General features: G+C 40.6%; 1 protein-coding gene across 1 annotated transcript in view; it reads right to left on the reverse strand.

Annotated features, from left to right (window-relative positions):
* The window catches only part of EXOC2 (exocyst complex component 2), a 212,840-nt gene that overhangs the window by 6,600 nt on the left and 184,668 nt on the right, over window positions 1-21,572 (reverse strand). Inside the window, exons 25-26 of the mRNA XM_011984536.1 lie at window positions 8,178-8,233; window positions 5,896-6,018 (exon numbers count right to left, since the gene is read on the reverse strand). Coding sequence (XP_011839926.1) covers window positions 5,896-6,018; window positions 8,178-8,233 — 179 coding nt within the window. The remainder of the gene's footprint in view (window positions 1-5,895; window positions 6,019-8,177; window positions 8,234-21,572) is intronic.

The raw sequence follows: 21,572 nt of genomic DNA on the forward strand, positions 1-21,572 counted from the left end.
CCTGCTCGTCGCAGGACAGGGCTTGGCGTAATACCACCGCGGTGACTGCCAGTCACAAGCAGAGTTTCTAAAACAGTCCGAAGAAATCTGCTACCACAAAATATTCGTTGACTGAAAATTAACTTGTAGTCAAGGATGACTGTATGAGGGCAGGGAACTAGATATCTCAGTATGAAAAGCACAAACTGTGTCGTGATTTTCCAGCCATCTGTATTTACCCTCTAACCACCAATTTTTCTTTTAGTGTTGCAAGAGGAACACTGCCCTGAAAGGGCCTGAGCCCCACAGAGGTAAGGATGTGGCTTGGCTTCCTGACACCTGAGCCCTTCCAGGCACACTGCCTTCATCTCAAAAACTAAACTGTGCTCTACGGATTCAATGCAATCTCTATTAAAATCACAGCTGCTTTTATTTTTTTCCTTAATGGAAATTGGCAAGCTGATTCTAAAATTCATAAGGAAATGCAAGGCACTCAGAACAGCCAAAGCAATCTTAAAAAAGAGTAACACATTTAGAGGCCTCACACTTTCTGACTTCAAACATACTACAAAGCTAACATATATTTATATATTGTATACCCTTATATTCATGATCAACTGCTATTCAACAGGGGTGCCAAGACCACTCAGTGGGGAAAGAACAGCCTCTTCAACAAATGGTGCTAGGGCAACTGGATATCCACATGCTTAGAAGAATGAAGCTGAATCCTTTCCTTAACACAAACATTAACTCAACATGGATCACAGATCTAAATGTGAGATAAAATTATGAAACTATCAGAAGAAACCCAGCGTAAATCTTTGTGACCTTAGGCTAGGAAACCCTTCTTAGAAATCATGCCGAAAGTATAAACAACAACAAAAAAACAGATAAAGTGGACTTCATCAAAATTAAAAATCCAGTGCTATAAAGACACCATCCAGAATGTGAAAAGACAACCCCACAGAATGAGGCATCACTTCACACCCACTAGGATGGCTATCATCAATGAGAGAGACAATAACAAATACTGGTGAGGATGTAGAGAAATTGGAACCCTCAAAAACTGCTGGTAGGAATGTGCTGCCACTTTGCAGAACAGTCTGGCAGCTCCTCAGAAGATTAATGATAGAGTAACCATATATGCATCCACGAGACATGAAAACAGATGTCCACACGAGAACTTGTACAGGAGTGTTCACAGAAGCATTCTGCATGTCAATCAAAAGTGGGAAAAAAACAAACGCCCATGAACTGATGAATGGATACATAAAATGTGGCATATTTAAAGTGGAATATTACTCATATGTAAAAAGGAGTGAAGCACTGGCACATGTTACAACATGGATGAACCTTGAAACATTATGCTACATGAAAGAAGCCAGTCACAAAGGGTCGTATTTGTATGCTTCCATTTAGATGAAATTTTCAGAGCAGACAAATCACAGAGATAGAAAGCCAACTGTCTGTAGGGACAAGGGGTGTGGGAGGCAAATGATTAGACTTTCTGTTAATGGGTCAGGGGTTTCTTTTGGGATGAAATATTCTGAAATCGATTATGGTGATGACTGGACAGCTCTTCGAATACACTAAAAATCACTGAATTGTATATTCTTTTTCTATTGCAGACAGATCGTATGCTCTATGAAATATTTCATAAAAATTTCAAGAAAAAAGTTAACAAGATTTCACTTGTATGCGAGCATGAAGAAGTGTGATCTGACAGACAAGTCAGGTTTCCTGGGAGCTCCCGCAGACCCACTGATGATGATAAGATGATTTTCTGAAGTAGGTGCCCACAGTGAGTGGGACACACAGGAGAACATTTAAAAGAAATATCCCTTATTCTCAAGGAGTGGACGAAACAGAAAACAATGACAAAAGACACAGCCAGCTCTTTACAGTTTATTAGAAATTCTGTAAGCCATCTAGATCAAAGCAGACATGTATGACACAGGATATTCAGTGACCTTTTTCTGTTTGGAAGGCAATTGTTTGGTTTCATTTTTTCAGTCCCTTAGGAGCCTGAAAAACAGTATATAACTAGAAAGTTACAAATGCTAGAAAGTATGAAAATTTCTGTCTCTATTTTGTTTATATTCTAGTATAGGTAAAAACAGACCTACCAGGAAAAAAGGTAGAACTTTCAGCTGACTATTTTAGGAGAAAGATTAAATTACTACAAAACCAATCTTCTGGCAGAAATTTTATTCAATCAAGGTCATAGAGTGTTTTAATTAACCTATAAGTTATGCCAATTATAAAAACTGTGGTTAGCTATATAATACCTACAAAATCGTAATTCAGAAAACATCATGCTAAAAGATCTGCCAAAATCACCAACGATCACTCCCCTCTTCACCGAGCTCTCAGGACAGTTCTGGAGTTTGGTGCTTTAGGTAATTGCCTATCCAAGGTTAACCTGCTATCCCTCTTAGAGTTATGGCCCCAAGGAAGGAAGCTCTCAAAGTCATTCGCAGTGGGAGAGTGAAGTGGGGAGTTTAGACTAACGGCCTTTTTCAAAATACACGTCTGTACAGGCCCAAGGAGGTCTCAAAAACTGGAGGCTGGAACAGTTTGGTGGCCAGCAGTTTCTGGACATGTGTATGTGAAAAAATTTTCCAGCTAATTCTGAGATCACTTCCCAACCTCTCCCTGCTGGTTTTGAGAGTGGTTTAGCCATCAGATAAGCGGGTAACAGAGGTAATGTGTAGAGAGGGCAGATGCCTGTTAAAATTCCAAAACTGCAAGGCCCCCGGTAGCCACTGCAGCTGCCTGTTAATTCACTTGTAGTATTACACAATTTACACTACTGATCCCCTGTGGGAACTATTATAATAACCACGACCTTTCAACTTAAACTATAATATCAAAGATCTGATAAATCAATTTTCAGAGAAAACTGGCGGCAAATGGAAATACAGCAGAAGCTTTTGTAACAGATTTTTTCCCCTAACCAAATTAACAAGTGCTCTCTGCTCTTCTTTTTTCCCAAATATGTATTTTATTTTGAACAAATTTCAAATGTACAGAGACTTGGAAAGAACTTTACAGTGAACGCCTGTTTACTCACAGGCTCTCCCAATAACACAGCCTCACATGACCACACAGCCTCCATCCACCACTCAGTCCTACAGCTCTGATCCACCTCAGGGCACATGCCACTAACTGCAGTGGACTCTTTGCACCAGGTTTTTTTTTTTTTAATAGTTAGAATGTACATACTACACAATGGACAAATCTCAAAGTGTGGCATTTGATGAGTTTTGACTGATGTAGACACCTGTGTGATGGAAACCCAGATCACAATAACCAGCACCCTGTGACAATCCCTAAGGCCCCACCCTAGGAACCCCCACCACCCAGAGGAAGCCACTGTTCTGAGTTCTTCATCACAGTTAGTTTTATCTGTTCTAGAACTTCATGTAAATGAAAACTATACAGTATACGCATGTGTCTGTGTAAGGATTCCTTCATTCGGCGTAATGCTTCTGGGATTCACTGCATTGTGTCAGTAATTTGTTCTCTTTAATGTAGAATAGTATTTGATTGTATGAATATATTACAGTTTATTTACTGTACTGATGGACGTCTGGGTTGTTTTCAGTTTTTGATTATGATAAAATGACTACGAACATTCTTAGTTATTTTATTTTTTTGAGAAAAGGTGTCACTCTGTCGCCCAGTCTGGAGTGCAGTAGCATAATCACAGTTCACTACAGCCTCGACTTCCTAGGGTCAAGCAAGCCTCCCACCTTAGCCTCCCAAGCAACTGGGACCACAGGCACACAGCATCACACCTGGATAATTAAAACAATTTTTTTTTTTTTGGAGAGACAAGGTCTTACTATGTTGCCCAGGCTCGTCTCAAATCCATGGTGAACATTCTTATAAATATGTTTTGTGTCTTGAACCCATGGTGAACATTCTTATAAATATGTTTTGTGTCTCGAACCCATGGTGAACATTCTTATAAATATATTTTGTGTCTCGAACCCATGGTGAACATTCTTATAAACATGTTTTGTGTCTTGAACCCATGGTGAACATTCTTATAAATATGTTTTGTAACCTACTTATACAACACATATGAAACTGAAAATATGTTTTCTGTTCTCTTGCTTAAATAACTGGGATCGGAATAGCTGGGTCACAGGGTGTGTATGTGTACGCTTAGCTTGAAAAGAAAGTGCAAGAGCTTTCCCCAAAGTAGCTGCACTAGATCACATTCTCAACGACGTGAGAGCTCCAAAACACCACATTCTCACCAACACTTGGTATAGTCAGTCTTTCATTTTTATCCTGACGGACGTATCATGGCATTGTATTGTGTTTTCATTTCCCTGCGAACTAACGATGTTGTTCATCCTTCCATGTGGCTGACTGGTCATTCTTATGCTTTTGAAAATCTAATTACATGCATGCTGGATATTTTGAATTGTCCCATGGATCCCTGGAGCTCTGCTTATTTTTTTCCCCAATTATCCTCATTTCTATTGTCCACACTGGATAATTTATATTGGTTTACAAGTTAACTGACTTTTTAAAAATTCTATTATTCTACTATTATCATCTAGTAGATTTAAAAAAATTTATCTACTGTGTTTTTCCATTCCAGAAATTCCAGTTATTTCCTGTTTTAGGGTTTTTCTCTGCCGAGATTTCCCACCTACTGATTCATGAGGAGCAGAGCTTCCTTTACATCATCTGATGCAGCTGTGTGAAAATCCTTGCCTGCTAATTCCAATACCTGGGTCAGCTTAAGGTTGGCTTCAGGTGATCATTTCTTGTATTAGGAATGAGTCATTTTTCCTGCTTATTTGTGCATTTCAATTAAATTTTAACTCAATTAAATGTGGATCTCGGACACTCAATGTTACGCTGTGGAGACTCTGGATTCTGTAATATATCTCTAAGGACTGCTGATTTTTTGTTTGTTTCAGCAAAAGCAATTAACTTATTTGGACTCCAACTAAGAACTCCTGGCTCTTGGGCAGCAGTCAATTCTTCCTTCAGTTCTTCCGGCCTCAGCTGGGCTGGCTGGAGTGCAGCCTGACCACGCACACGGCGAGACTGCTCTCTGGGACGCCCCTCACCTACCTGTAGTTGTGGCTGCTCCAAAGCCTGTTTTTCAAGCCAGAAAGCACGTTTTGTATTGGAGTTTTAGGCACTCCTGGACCTGCCTTTACGTTAAAATCCATAAGAAATAAGAAATTCACCCAGGTGCCATTTCCTCTGGAATCTGCCCACCAGTGGTCGTTCTCTGGTGTCTTCAGGGATGTTTTCAAAATTAAAAACATTTTTATTTTTTGATATTCAAGTTTACAGTTGTTATCTGTGGAGGGCTGGCTTGATAGGAGCTTCCTTAGCCATGACTGGAAGAAGAACGACACTGCTTTTTGAAACTCACTACCACGCGGCCAGAAGCGCACGCTTCCATCTGCACGCACGCCTCAGCAGCTACCAGCTGGTTACGTGCATGCCAAAGTCAACTGGTGTTTATGGCAGTTATCATCATGTAATTTAAACACAAGAGACAGTTATTTGTTGTTTCTATGCAAACTGCACTGAATGCTTTCAAAAGACTTATTAAAAGCAAGTTGTTAAAAATTTCCTGCGGAACTGAATGTCATGAAGATTGTTGGAAAATAAAAATAAAAATCACAAAACTTTTGAAGGATTCTGCATTCAGATACTTTGGCAGAAGTCTTTAAGGTCTTGCTCTGCTGTAAAGAAACAAACTCTGAAACTTGCAGACAATGCTTCATGGATATGGCTTATGCAAGAAAAAATAAGGACTTCTTCAATCATAGATCCATTAGAAGCCTGTCTTATATCATAAGACTGATGACTACAGACATTTTATATGGTATAAATAGCAGCAGAAGTTCAATATGAACCGAATGATTCTGTTACCTGCAAAGCTCCATTTCTGCTGAAGGAGGAAACACACTGCATCAGGCGGCTGAGCTCTTCAGAAACGGCTTCGACCACCTTGGAGAGCACCCGAGGGACCAGCTCTTTGGAAACAGTGAACACCTGGTTTGAAATAGGAAGACATGGTGCTTTGTGGGGCTTTCTGACTTGAATTTGTTAAAAACAAAGTAACTTTCAAAACAAAACAAAAGGAAGTCAATAGGACTTCTAAGTCATTTTTAAAAGACCAAAATTATAAATGAAAGGAAGATACAGACTTATATTTAAATTCTATTGACCGATTAACAACAAAAATTCTCTTAAAAATACAATATTGGCAAATATAAATTTGAAAGGCATTACTGATGTTGACAAAATAAAAACTGTTTTGAACATTTCTTTTTCCTCTTGCCCCTTTTACCAGAAAGAAATATCTCTAAAGAAGAAATTAGAGAAATAAAAACATACTGGGTCAATATTTTACCACAATTTAAACAAATACTGTGTCAGACTCTCCTTAAACTCTGACAAACACCATTTCATATGGGGTACCCCGTTCTGTATTGGACAACAGGCACCCCCCAAAATTTTACACATACTGTGCTAAATATGTATTTCCTTTTGACTTACACTATTTTCAAACCTTAAAGTTTGATATTTTCAAACTGAGAGTTATTGTCTTTGGAGATTTACTGAAATCTGACTCTCCTGATTTATAAATGAAAGTAAATCATATTTTCTTTTTAAGCTTTTCCTTTTTTCAGATTGAGCCACCAGCATTAAATACTTGGATTAACCCACACATAACTTGAGTGTCCAAGGAAATTTTTGGCAATTGAAGATTATGTAGCAAATAGTAAATACTATGAATGAAATTCTACTTTCAGTCATTATAATCCCATGGCAGTTGATAATGGACATTAATAAAAGCTGTCTCACTAGGAATCAACACCATCACAGCAATTTCCACGGATTTCACAGTTCTGCCCACCCACCAGAGAAATGCTTGCAACTACTGCACCTACATTTGCACTTCGGGCTCAAATTTTATAGGATGCTAACATAACAAAAACAGAATTTTTACGTTTTTTATAAGATCACAATTAAAAATATTGCTCATTATAAAAAGATCTATGTGGTAAATTCCTGCCTGAGTTAAATCATATAAAAACTCTATGGTGAGAGATGAATTTGTATGTTTCCCTTTCACTAAGAACTGAAAACTGTAACATTCTACAGTTTTCTTTCTGCTCTTGGTGCTTCGAACTTCTAGCCAAATTTAGGAACCAGGTAGTGTTATCTTTGTTTTCTCTGGTCATATTTGGGTTTCACTCTTAATTAACCACGTTTTTTCAGTTTACCTTGATGGCCTCATAAACTTTTGGATGCAGCAGGCAGCATACACCTAAAAACCCTTCTTGGATGCTTGTCGCCTCAGAGGCACCCAGGCAACAGTGGAAACGATTGAATGGTAGCCTCTTTGATCTGCCCCACTTTATCTGGTCCCCCATTAGTCTGTGAGCCACAGCCTTTCTGAAAGTGTTGGCAAAGCAGTAACAAATCCTGAAATTACTGAATGAAAACAGGTAGTCATAGATCATGGTGGTAGCTCTGGTCTCTTCTTTCAATGTTCCTCAGAAGAGTCCTCCTAGCCAGGATGTTCATCGAGGATGCTAACACAAAGCTTAAGATGAAAGCGTGTCAAGTGAGTGCAAGTTTTCACATGGCCCAGAAGCAGCAGTACTGTCTGCATGACCCTAAGTCAACCATGGACAGGAAACCACGCATCTGTTCCAGTGTCGGCCTGCCCCGAGCCTCTTTCTAAGCAGTGTCTGCCTTTCTGGACTCCCAGTCACTGCTACAGGAATCAGATACCAGTGCTTATTTGTACACTGGCTAAAAAGAAGTTAATGCATTTTCCAAGATAAGGGATTTACTATTCTTTGAAGGATAAACATTCTTGCAATCTATCTTCACCTTTCAAAAATTAATGAATTTAGCTGTAATTATTAAAGAAAACATACTTCAGAAAAAGACTCACAGGTAAACATACACATACACACACACACACACACACATACAGAGAGAGACAGAGAGAGAGAGAGAGAGAGAGAGAGAGAGAGAGAGAGAGAGACAGTGCGAGTAAGAGCTGAGCTGCACCTTATTTATACCCAAGATACATTCTGAGGGAAAAAAAAGACCACCATATATTTTATCAAATTTGCATCTTTTTTTTATTTTTGGTTATCCGTATCTCTTAGGAACATCTAATGATACCTTACCTCTGCATGCACGGCAATTATATTCACCAGTGCTTCTTTTAAATAGTTTCTGACACCTGAAATTGAAATAAAGGAGAGAAAGAGGCATTAATAATAACACAAGTTCCCTTCCCTTGCTGGCAGGCTGTACCCCATGCCTTCGAGTTTTCTGAGGAGAAACAGAAAGTAATGCCACCACTATCTATTTCCTTTTGAGAATCAAATGGTGAAAGGAGTATTTCCATACAGGCCAAAAAAAAAAAAAAAAAAGAAAAGAAATGAGAAGTTTTCTTGCATTGTTTTTCATTTCTGTCACTGTTGATGCTCTCTATAACCGGCACTCAGTCGGCCTCAAAATGAAAACTTAAGAATGTTCTTCAATTTCTTCACATACAGAATATATATAGATATGTATCTATATATACTGTAAAACATATATATACACACACTGTAAAACATGTATGGTAAAACATATATATGTGTGTATATATACACACACACACTATAAAACATACACACACACAGTATAAGCAGTAACAGACAAAATACAGAAGGTGTTTAACAATGCTTATAAAATACACATTAAATATCAATGATAGCATCTTACTGCCAAAGGTAAAAGTCAAGTTATTGAGCAGAAGGACCATTTTCATCTTAAGGAATCACTTTTAGGAAAAACTTCTTATAAAACCACACTGAATTTGATTCTGTAAAGCAAGTTAAAGGCTGGACAAAATAAAATATCAGATTTTAGGTGCAGGTTGAATGAGCCTCTGTTTGCTCAAAAGCAGGCACACACAAAATTTAAGAATGCGGGGTCTGAAGTCTGACTACTGGGGACCAAACCCCAGTTTCGACACCTGCTAGCTGTGACTTTCGGCAAGAAGGCTGTGAGCCTCGGTTTTCTCATCTACCACATGAGAATAATAATTGTCCCACGCTTGGGGGGCTGCAGTGAGGATTAAAGGGGACGCAGACCCTGGGTCCTGGCATTCTCGGGGTTCACTAAGAGATTTCATTATCATCATTTTGCAGGCAAAAACCCCCATAAAAACAAAATACTGTTTTATTGTGTTTCCAAAACAATTTCTTTCCCTTGGAGTGGGAGATTCCAGAATGGCTTCTAGAGCTGCACACACTGAGAACATCTTCTCTGCAGAGCAGGGAACATGCTGCACCGGAAGAGCATGGATGTAACAACAGGAAGGAAAATATTCTCCCAGAGGCTCATCCACGCTACCGGTTAGTTGGGAAAGTTGAGATAGAGATCGAGAACTACAGCCAACCTTCTGAACAGGCATTTGCTTATTCTAAATATAGAATCAGGTTTTGATTCTGTCTCACAGACTATGGTATACAAATAAGCACACTGGTTTTCTTTTGAGAAGCCAATTTTGTATATGTATATTTATATATATATACACACACACACGTATATGAAGGTTCAGGTGTTCTTAAGTCTATTTTGCTGAGACAGATGAGTGAAGAGTAATTCAATATAATCCAGAAATTAACGGATTCTTCCTGAGAAAAAGGGTAATTGCAAGGTAAGAAGTCTTATCTGGGAGGCAGGAGAGAACAGAAGGAGCCTGATGTACGTGAAAGTGAAATAAATGAGCTCGTGCTGGAGACCAGGAAGCTTTCTTCCCGCAGGAGGAGAGCCACACCCCCAGGTGTGCCCAGACTGCTCCCGCTGCTGTCCTGCTGTCGGGGCACCGGGGCCTGGCCTGTGCTGCTCAAACCCTCTGGGCAGCCCCGCCCGGGGCTGAGATCAACGTGCTCAGGTCTAGGCTCTCTAAGCCACAGCCATGGAGGACCAGCTCATGTGGACACACAGGTAACATATGTACTTACTGAAAATCGAAGCACAATAGTAGGCTTCTATTTTCCATGCTCTGAGGAACAGAAAAAAACTCACAGCCTCTGCCCTCAGGGAGAACCAGGGTCCTGCCAACACTCCTGCAAGAACAAGCATCGGGATCTGGGCTCTAAGGTGCTACAGTGCAAGGATGACTGGAAACGCGAGGGCAGTGTTTTAACTTCTGAAATTCCTCAATGTCAAAGAAAAGAGTGGGGCCAGAGTGCTGACTAAAAAGCAGAAAATTATACTTAGAGTGAAGCCAGGCAGTGTCACATGCTCAGTGACAGCCTGCTGTGAACTCAACTCCCACTCGGACCCGACAGCATCAACACTTCCTGGCAAGGACCCACCAGCCTCAGCACTGCTAATAACACACCCCGTAAAAGAGGTAAGTGTAAATTACTCATTGCAATGCTGAAGACAAAGCTACGAATGGGAAGAGTAAAGGCACAGGACACTTTGAACCAAAAGAACCATATTTTTTGTGTACAGAAATTTTGAAAAGAAAAGAGAAAAAAGCAAGTTTCCTATCTTGGGTTGACCACAGGTTTCACATGGATAATATAAGGAGCTCAAAGACTTAACCTTGGACAAGAAAGAACTTTTATGGAGATTTTATCTTTCTGAATGAAAAAAAAAAAAAGGAAATAATTGCCTTCTTTCCCCTCGCACACAAAAACCCAAATGACTGCTTCATACAAATAACTGGTAATGTTGGAAAAAGAGAAGGGAAAAACGTGTGGTCCTGGGCTGGACAGGAAATGGTGCCGCTAGTCAAATCACACATCAGGCCAGTGAGGTTCAACGAGGCAGCGACTGGATGCGTCGGAAAGGGCGGGCGTGAGGCGGAGCTCCTATCAGAACCTCCCAAGGCAGTGCCTGTGCTGGCATTATAATTTTTGGTAACAAAAACTTTAATATAAAAATAAATCATTGATTGTCTCTCTCCAAAAAGCTAATCACTGAATTAAATACAGGAGCAAGTACTTTTTTTATTACCGATTGGGCTAAAATTGTTAATTCTAAGGGAAAGGCTACAAGTTCTCATTCATTCAACTCACATAAATTTATTGAGATCCTACTACATGGAGGATGCCACCAGGCACATGGCAGAGGTGCTCCAAGTAGAACACGTATGTATCTCCAATATATGTAAGACCCCAAAGTGCTTAGTTATTACAAGTTTGACCTGCCAATACATGCAGGATGGTCATATGAAAGAATTTTAAGTTGTAAAAATCATCTTTGCACCATTTACCCTGATGTGATTATTACACATTTGCAAGCCTGTATCAAAATCTCTCTTGTAACCCCTAAGTGTATACACCTACTATGAACCCACAAAAACCAAACATAAAAAAATTTATACTCCAATTTAAAATAATTTGTTAAATGTTTGGTTGCTATTTTTATTTTGTGAAGTCCTTAAATGGTTAGAGAATAGTACTGGATAGGAACGGAGAAAGGGCAAGGGGCCTAGAGACCAGACAGTGTCCGTGTCTGGGAAACCGGTGAGATCTCTGTGGTCTTCCTCGTTCAGAATTTCGCTTCCTTTCTCTCTTCACTCCGGCCACAGCTGGGTGTTGGCCTAGGGAGAGACCAGCCAAGTAGCAGGCCTGCACCCTCGCCTTCCTCCCCGGCCTGTCTCATGGGCTCTTGGGTCCAAGTAAGACTTCTACTCCCAGAAAGCACCACTTCCAATTGCTTGTTTTCCGTATGACTGTCGTGTAGCTGCTGCAGACCCTAACTGTACATTAATATTTTCAGTGGTACAAGGAATGGCTAACAGTGGAGTTTGCATATAGGAACACAACAACAGCAAAAACAAAACAAAACAAAAAAACATGGACACAACATGAAACATGACTGTGATGTGCTGGAACCAGAAACATCTGTCCTTGACGAGACTCCTCATTTTGCTGGTTTCACAGAGTCCTTGGAAGTTAAGAATTTCAGTTCAACTCTTTTGTCGCACTTTGCACTGGTGTTGAGGATGTCTCAGTGCCAGCGATGGCTGGGGAAGACTTTGCTTCTGTGGTGACATCTGAGCCATGGCTTGATTGAAGAGGACCAGGGGACACAAACAGAATTAGACTGGGCCTCAGACACTCATGTGACTTACTGAGGAGTCACCTGGGGGCAAGTTTCTGAACTGCTCTGACTTGTAGCTTTTTCCATTTATTAAGTGGAAGAATGTTTTTAAGAGGCTAGGGAGGCATCTCCCAGACAGCAGGTAGTCAACAAATGGGAGGTGTTAGGATGGCCCGGCCCCACCGCACTCTGCACCCCCAGGTGCTGCCCGGCCCCACCGCACTCTGCTCCCCCAGGTGCTGCCCGGCCCCACCGCACTCTGCACCCCCAGGTGCTGCCCGGCCCCACCGCTGTCCTCGCGGGCACTGTGTCCCCGGTCCCTCTGGGGCAGCTCTGCAGCCATCTGTGCGATCACTCAGTTAACATCTGTCTCCCCTATTGGACTGTGCACTCCGATCACTCAGTTAACAACTGTCTCCCCTATTGGACTGTACACTCGATCACTCAGTTAACATCTGTCTCCCCTATTGGATCGTGCACTCCGATCACTCAGTTAACATCTGTCTCCCCTATTGGACCGTGCACTCCGATCACTCAGTTAACATCTGTCTCCCCTATTGGACCGTGTACTCGATCATTCAGTTAACATCTGTCTCCCCTATTGGACCGTGCACTCCGATCAGTTAACATCTGTCTCCCCTATTGGACCGTGCACTCCGATCACTCAGTTAACAAGTGTCTCCCCTATTGGACCGTGCACTCCACAGCACGGGGACCATCTGCCATTCTCCTCATCGCAGCCTCAGCTCCCACCACAGAGGTTGGCACATAGATGGCACAAGGTGTTCAAAAGTATCCATGAGTGACAAACAAAGGGAGGCAAAGGCCATGTCTGTCTTGCTCACTACTAAGTTCTGCAGACTTATGCAGCTGATAAGTGAATGAATGAGGGAACAAATACATCAGAGAAAAACCTCAATATATGTAGAATTCTCTAGTGCTCAAGTCAGAAGATATGTGAGTCATCTACTAAAAGCAAGTGCCTCAGCATACATGGAAAGAAGGTATTACTTGAGAAAGCATACAATCTCTCGCTTCTCGTAGGATTTTGGAAAACAAAGACAGTCCTTTTGAGTATCAGGATCCATTTGAAAAATATAATTTGAATAAAGTGCAGTAGTATAGAATATTGCTGAGGCTTAATCTCTCTGCTTTCCAAAATATGCTTTATTTTTCCAGCAATATACTGAAATAATGCATTAGGTATTTACTGAATGCTCCTCACGTGCTGGATATTAGGAAGATGTCCAGATATATTAGGACAGAGTGAACACATAAGCGTGCAAGGAAACCTGAGTTTTAGTTTGTGCTCCAACAACAGCGGGCCATAAAATGCCAAATTTATGGTGCACACAATATTAGGGAAGGGATCATCAATGTGGACAGTGTGCCAAGAAAAATAAGGCAAACTGATTTGCTCCTTAGAAATAAAGGCTACATTATTATGGTGCAGTAATAAGTATTGTTTTTAAAAAGGTTCCCCTTCAATAAACCCCCACAACTTTCCATGTTATTTAAGTGAGGGAATGAGAAACAGCTTCTAAGCATTTACAACATGTATCTCCTCCACTGTCTGAATATGAAATTAGAATGTGTCATGATATTTGACAAAAAGTGTCCCCACCCACACAGTGTCAACCTAGACTACCACTTAGCAATTAATCTAGCAGCCCAGTGTGGAAATTCCCCATGGAGAAAACAAGGCTCATCTCCACTGAGCAAGAACTTGTAGGCTGTTTCCTGTAAGCCAGCCGGTATAACCCAGCATGTTCTCCAACAGTGAAGATCTTGTTTTCACGCATCAGAACAGTAGAGCAGCCTTCTTTCTTGGTATATTTGTCAGTTTCCTCTTTTAATCATATAGGAAGGTCACTCGATTTTGGAACAGGCAACCTGGCACACTATTAAAAATATTTATGGAGGGTCCATTATCATTACATGCAGGACACTATTCCAGAGGCTGGGGATACAGCAGTGACTACACACACACACACACACACACACACACACACACACACACAGTGCTCCTCCACTCACAGGGCTTGCACTCTAGTAGGGACACACCCAAGTTTAATACGACAAATGACCATTTTGCACATGGGAGAGAAGAACTTTACACAGTCTTTAAACAGTGCAAGAAAGCAAATGCGTGAAATACAATTGTTCAGGCAAACAATAAGCTTACATGACAAACACAGGGCTTTTGCTTGATGAGAATCCTCAGTGTCGTTCATGAAAAAATGATCCCCTTTGCATGTGGATGCCAGCGTTCCTTTCGTGCTGATCTCCTGGGAATAACGCCCAGCAGTAACGGATGCTACATAATGTTCAGCTGTGTACTGGGATGACCTGGATTTAAATCTTAGCTGGAAACTCAGTTAATCTGAGCTTCTGATTTTCTTTATGGGAAAATGCTTTGCAAAATAAAAAGTGTTCTACAGGCAGACGGGATTCTTCTTCTTCTTAATAATGTGGAGAAACCTCAATCGAGAAGGTCCACATTAAAGAATAAAATACTGAACACCTTGGATTCACCAAGTCTTTACCCATAATTTTTTATTTGGAAAATTAAGTAGTTAAATGCTCACTGTAAAGAACAGTTTATTATTATTACATAATAATAAAAGCCCAATAAACTCCTCTTTCATCCTTCTTAGGAATAACCACTATTGACAGGTTAGTGAATGTTCTTCCAGATCTTTTCCTATGAATATAATTTTTTTCCTAAAAAACGAGATGTTACACATTCTCTTCTTGAATCTTGCTAAATTTCATTCTGTAATCTGTAACAATTTTTTAACTGACTATACTTTTTAGAGCAGTTTTAGTTTCAGAGCAAAACTGAGCAGACGGGGCAGAGATTTCACATATGCCGCACCGCCCGCGAGCACAGACACACGGCCTCCCCAACTGTCGACATCCCACCAGAGTGGGGCACTTGTTACAGTCGACAGACCCACACTGACACGTGTCATTATTACCCAAATTCCACAGTTTACATTAGAGTCACTCTTGGTGGTGTACATGCTGTTGGTCTAGACAAATATACAATGACAGGTACCAACCATTATGGGAACACATGCCGAGTAGTTTCACTGCCCTAAAATTCCTCTGTGCTCCCTCCTTCCCCAATAACCCCGGACAACTACTGATCTTTTTACTCTCTCCGTAGTTTCTCCTCTTCCAGAATGTCAGATAGTTGGAATCACACAATATGCAGCCTTTTCAGTTTATCTGATTTCACTTAGTAATATGCATTTAAGATTCCTTCCATGTCTTGCTCATTTCATCTTAGTGCTGAGTAATATTCATTTTCTGGAGGGACCATAACACATTTATTCACCTACTGAAGGATTACTTGGTTGCTTCCAAGTTCTGGCAATTATGAATAAGATTGCTACAAGCATTGGTGTGCAGGTTTTTGTGTGGACGTAACTTTTCCACTCTCTTGGCTAAATGCCAAATAGTGTCGTTCATGGATTATATGGTCAAGAGTATGTTTAGTTTCATAAGAGGCTGCCAAACTGTCTTCCAAAGTGGCTGGGTGATTCCGCAGTCCGACTAGCAGTGATGGTGGCAGTGCCAGTCCCATCTCCAAGTGTTGGAGAGGAAGGAGAGGTCCTGGTGCTCCCCATCCTCACCAGCATTTGGTGTTCTCAGTGGTCTGGATTTTGGCCATTCTAATAGGTGTGCAGTGGTATCTTCCTGTTGTTTTAATTTGCAATTCCCTAATGACACAGAATGTTGAACATCTTTTCATATGCTTATTTTCCATCTGCATGTTTACTTTGGTAAGTTGTCTGTTAAGGTCTTTGACTCAAACAGTATGCACTGAAGAGCAAACAGGTTGTTTTTATCTACCTTATAATTTTTGATGGCTGCTTAGTATTCCTGCATGGATGTATCATAATCTATTTGACCATTCGCCTACTATGGGGCACTTATGTTGCCTTTTAATTTACCACCATAAATGCTGCTGCAATGAACATAGATTCTTGGATTCTAATACAACAGTTTATATAAGATATCTTCCCAGAGGTGGAATTGCTGAGTGCAAAGGTATTCAAGCTATTCGGTTTTCATGGATTCTGCCAACTTATCACACAAAAGGCCACACAAAATTATACTCCAATTTATTTCCTCATGCCTTTTTATTCTCTTAACTTGGATTCTCTAATTACTATAATTAATAGTATTCCTAATATACGCTTCTCCTCAGCTATGAGAGTCTATTTTAAAACATTCTTAAACAGCTATTTGACAAAACTTTTCATGAAAATAAAATTTTAATACAAAAATTGAAGGAAACTTACTAAAAGTTATACAAGATTTACTCTGACTGTATAGAGTGTCTGAAAAGTGTTGGAGAGGAAGAACGTGCTGTAATTACAGAAACAACGGCTCTGCCATCTTAACCTATACCAAGAATGCAACCTTTTCCATGAAGCATTTCCTGTCATAACTGGAAAGACGGCTCCTTTAAACACAGGCGGATTTCAAGGTACTCAGCCTAACGTTGTTTTGATGCATAACACTCTTCAGACAACACTGTAAGAATCAGCCCTGGAAACTCTGGAGGCACTACCTACTGTATAGACCACATTTCCTGTTTTTAACCCCTATGCCCCAATTCAGTTATCACTCCCAGTCTACTGGTAAAAATAGATTCAAAAATACTATAAATATCCCACAATGTACTTTTTTTTATTGTCAAACTGAAACACTACATGAAAAAACTTTGGTGTATTTTTTTCAAGTAAATTATCTATTCAATTATACTCTGAACACACATTATTGAAATTACTGCCTAATTTAAAAAAAAAAAAAAGATAACCAGAAACTGTATCACTATTAGTAGAACAGAGAGAAAGTCCTAATTATTCTGCAGCAAAATCAGCTCTTGGAATAAAGAAAGAGTTTTAAGTTCCAGGTCTTCTTCAGGTTTTCGTGCCCTCACTCCCAAACTGATGAATGTCTTTTGCCCTCCAGTGGATTTTTTCAAGGACGATTTGAGGAAAGGACACCCCTCCTATGAAGCACATGAATGGGTACCTTCACCCCCTTCTGCTTTCTATTTTCTATCCCAGGATTTTTTTTTTTTTCATTGCTTTCATCAGTAGGATCTCCTACTGATCAATATGATCAATCTAAATAGGAAAACTCTTTCCTTGAGAAAAGAGAAAACGTTGCCAACAGCGAAAATAACAGTGAAATGGTTACATGGCTTATTTTTTTCCCATCTGTAAGAAAGACTTTATATTCATAAGACTTTAGATGCATAAACTTCATAGACAAACAGCTTTCAAGACTCAAATATAAGCAAGTGGAAAAAACTCTCCCCTCATTTCAAAATTTAAAGTCTGATGCGTAAAACAGACCATGAATTATCCTAATATATTACAGAACTCATTATACATTTAGCATAGAACACGTTTCACAAACTTGATATAATGAATTTTAGACACAAAGGTAGAAAGTTAATTAACTTAATATAAACTGACAAAGTAAACCATTTGTTTCAATTTAGTTTTTTGTCAGAAATTTTTTTTTCATTACAAGGAAACTTCAGTTAGAAAAGTGAAAGTGACAAGAAAATGGGATTCATTCTACATATGCAGATGAATGTGCTTGTTTCATACTGTGAGGTGTTACTTTTGGACATCTACTTCATAAACTGGCTTGGGTTAACTGTTCGATTTTCACAATTTCAAGAAGGTGTTTTGTTCTTTGTTTTTAAAGATTTTAATGACCTGAGATCAAAACCAATGAATGCTGCGAGAGAGGCAGGTCTGAAGCAGGCTGGGCTCCTGGCCCCTTGTTTTGCAGCGTGGTCCCCGTGACCAAATGAGTGAACACTGGGAAGGGCTCCTGCCATGGCACGCAAGATGGTGCAAAATGCCAGGCAGCACCGTGACTGCTGCCGCGTGGCTACGGCATCCCTTTGACCGCAGTCGTTACCGTGGAGCACAGGAAAGAAGTAATAGGGTATAGTCCCTATTCTCAATGCAGGGTTCCATATGCAACTGAAGAAATAGCCATGAAACCTTCCAAAAAGAAAACACCTTGAAATTCAAAACAATTTTGAGTAACAATAAAATGGAAGGCAAAAAAATAAAAAAACAAAACAAAACTATGAAAACCCAACTGCTAAAAAGCCAATTGCTAACTGGGATTTTAAAGTCCCATTTACAGAGTAAGAAATCTAGGTAGAAATGCGTATCTTTTCGAAGACTAATTTTTGAACATGCCACAAATCTGTTTAGATGACTAAAACAACAAAGCACTGGCTTTGCACCCTGTTGGGACTGATGACATTGAAGTGTGAGGCCGCGAGAGGGCCGGACGGGGGCATCTGCACTGAACCCAGCCCAAGCTGGGCAAGCTGCCCACTTGCAGGGGTGCAGGGGCCTGCGTTTCTGAGGCTGCAGTGCCAGCTTAGAGTGCACTCCAAGGACGCCACCAACAAGGCACACAGGCTCAGGGCAGCAAGGGCAGGAACAGTGCCTCACTTCATAGATTTGTTTCTTTTTCTAAGAAAATCTCATTCAAATACTGAATTCCACGTTGCTTATTATTTCTCTTGAGATTTTATTGCAATTACTCATCTGTTCTTCCATCTTCAGCATCAATGCTTACTTGCTTCACTCCACCAAACTGGCTGCTTAGTGCCTCGTACACTGCTGTGCAGATCCTTTATCCAAAAATAAGTGTGACCCCTTTACTCTTCTCTTCCTGGGATCTTTCTCGTTCATTATAGTTTTGCCATACTTGGAAACTCTCCCTCACGGGTCAGTGTTTGTCAGAAGGGCAAGGTGCACATACACACACCGTCTTCTTCCTCAGGGTGAAGCCACTGTCCTTCTGTCAGCAGGGGAGGGCCACCAGATCATAGTCCTTGACCCCTTCTCAGCTCTGTTCACAGCACCTGGGACCGAGGAAGGCCCACAGGACTTTGCAAACTCGTTTCCAGTTGGTCCATGAACAACATGGGTTTGAACTGGGTGGGCCGACCCATATGTGGGTTTTCTCACACCTCTGCTGCCCCTGACACAGCAAAACCAACCCGATCCTCCTCCTCCTCCTCAGCTACTCAAGGTGAAGGCGACGAGGATGAAAACCTTTATGATGATCCACTTCCACTTCATGAGTAGCAAATGTATTTTCCTTTCTTATGATTTTCTTAGTAGTATTTCCTTTTCTCTAGCTTACCTTAAGAATACAGAATACACTATATACATAAAATATGTAACAGACTGTTGATGCTATTAGTAAGTTGTCTGGGCAACAGCAGGCTACTCCTAGTTCCATTTTGGGGGTGTCAAAAGTTAAACAAAGATTTTAAACTGTATGGGAGGTTGGCACCCCAACCATCTGTTGTACAAGGGTCTATTGTATTTACAGATATTAAGATACACAAAACAACACCGTATTGTTAGCCCTATGCTCTGACCCATGCCCTGTACATATGTTTCTGGGTAAGAGTGATAAAGTTAGAATTGGAGATGAAAAGTTGGGCCTAGCTCTCTTACTTGAGCAAGTTACACAGCCTTTCCTGATTCTCCAAATTTTAAAAATTTGCCACATGGGGAAAACAGTATCGAACCCCAACACGGTTGGTGTGAAGATAAAATACAAGAATGTATGTGAAAACAGTAAGTAAACTGTAAAATATCTTCATTTGAAAATGGACCAAATGAAATACCTGAATCAATCCATCAGGTTTGCAATATGAACCAAAGCAAAATGTCATCTGGCATTTTATTTTCAACAATGGATGTTTAAACCCCACAAAATAGGCCAGCTCCACGGCTCTGTGTGTCCAGCTCCCGTTTTCAGGTATTTCCAGCAGAGCGGTTGGGAATACAGCTGCTGCTGTCTTTTGGTGGGTATAGACACTCCCTCTCCTGGGTACAGGCTGGAATGGAGCTGGGTCACTGCGTGTGTGTTATCTTCAGCGTGCTCCAGTCCCCGCGGGGAAGAGTCGGGCCACCCAGTGTCCACAAACATGCCGTACCAAGGGCACGGCGCGGTCACCCACGGTTTACATGCCGTGCTGCTGCCCACGGCCCGGTGTCCACAAACATGGCGTACCGAGGGCACGGCGCGGTCACCCACGGTTTACCTGCCGTGCTGCTGCCCACGGTCCGGTGTCCACAAGCAGCACAGCTCCAGTGAAACAAAACGATCTGCCGAACCTGTTTTCCTTATAGCAGAATATGAAAAAGGAACCCACAGCACAAACCAAGGAGGAAAAGGAGAAGGGAAAAAAGTCCAAGCGCACACACCAATTTTTCTTTTCATTAATGCAACCCAACCGTAGAGGACAAGAATATTCGTTTCTTTCATATCCATCATATTTAAAGTCCATGAAGGCAGCTTTTGTGATTTCATAAAACCTCTTATTAAATTCCTTCAATACACAAACTAGATAAAAGTGATGTGCATTCTATGTAGAATTCTCCAAGTCCTTATTATTGTAATCATAGACTGTCATACCATTTGCAACCAGAAAGGACAGCAATTTCAAAAAAAGAAAAATGGGTTTTCAGATATATTATATTTATGAATTTACTCTGGTTGTCACTCAAACATTTTGATTATCACTATGTGATATTATGAGAAAATGGAAGTAAATTGATCCAAAAAGAATCTAAGTCCCCATTAAATATCCTCTGCAATAGAAAGATTTTAATAACATTGTCTTTAATTTGCTCCCATAGGCATAAACTGCTTTGTTGATGTTTCTTGCTGCACACACTTAAAAATCTAGCCACAAACTGAGCTTTTTACGCTAATTGTACTATTTTTAGACTCTTTATACAATGTAGAGTTTAAGCACATTGATGAGCTTGCTGAAAAATGATGTATTTTTGAAAAGTGTTAGGAGGCAGAGGCAGAAGTCGCAATTTTGTCAACCAAATGCTCTCTGACGGCTTAGATAATGTTTCACCTGGACCTCAGTTTCCGACTGTAAAAGAAAGGGGTGTGACAGGTCTTCTCAGCCTCTTTCAGGCTGATAAGACTGTGGTCTCTTAGGAAATGTTCAAGTCGATTTCAATAAACACTCAACATTTTTCCACCTTGAAGGTGTAGAATAACTAGTAACTATTTATTACTACTACGCTGCCCTGTGAGTATTTTGGGGTTCGTTTTTGCTGCTTACTCAGAGAAGGTGGTTAAGAAAATTGGAGATGATTACCCAACATTTACCAAGTACTTTGTATCTTCAAGGTTCTATCCTGGTTTTGGGAGAAAGTCACAGACATGGCATTTCTGACCTCAGAGCAGAAAACAGGAAACAGAGAGAGTTGCTCTGTGGTTTAACTTTCTTAACACATTCTATCGGGTAAATCCATGTGCTGCTCCCACCTTCCCATGCCCTGAGCACGTGGTTTGGAGCCTCTGGTGTGCATGTGGGGCTTTCTTGGAGCTGCAGGGTGAGGGCTGTGAAGACACAGCTGCGC

Source organism: Mandrillus leucophaeus, unplaced genomic scaffold (assembly GCF_000951045.1).
Source record: "Mandrillus leucophaeus isolate KB7577 unplaced genomic scaffold, Mleu.le_1.0 Scaffold27, whole genome shotgun sequence".
NCBI lineage: Eukaryota > Metazoa > Chordata > Mammalia > Primates > Cercopithecidae > Mandrillus > Mandrillus leucophaeus.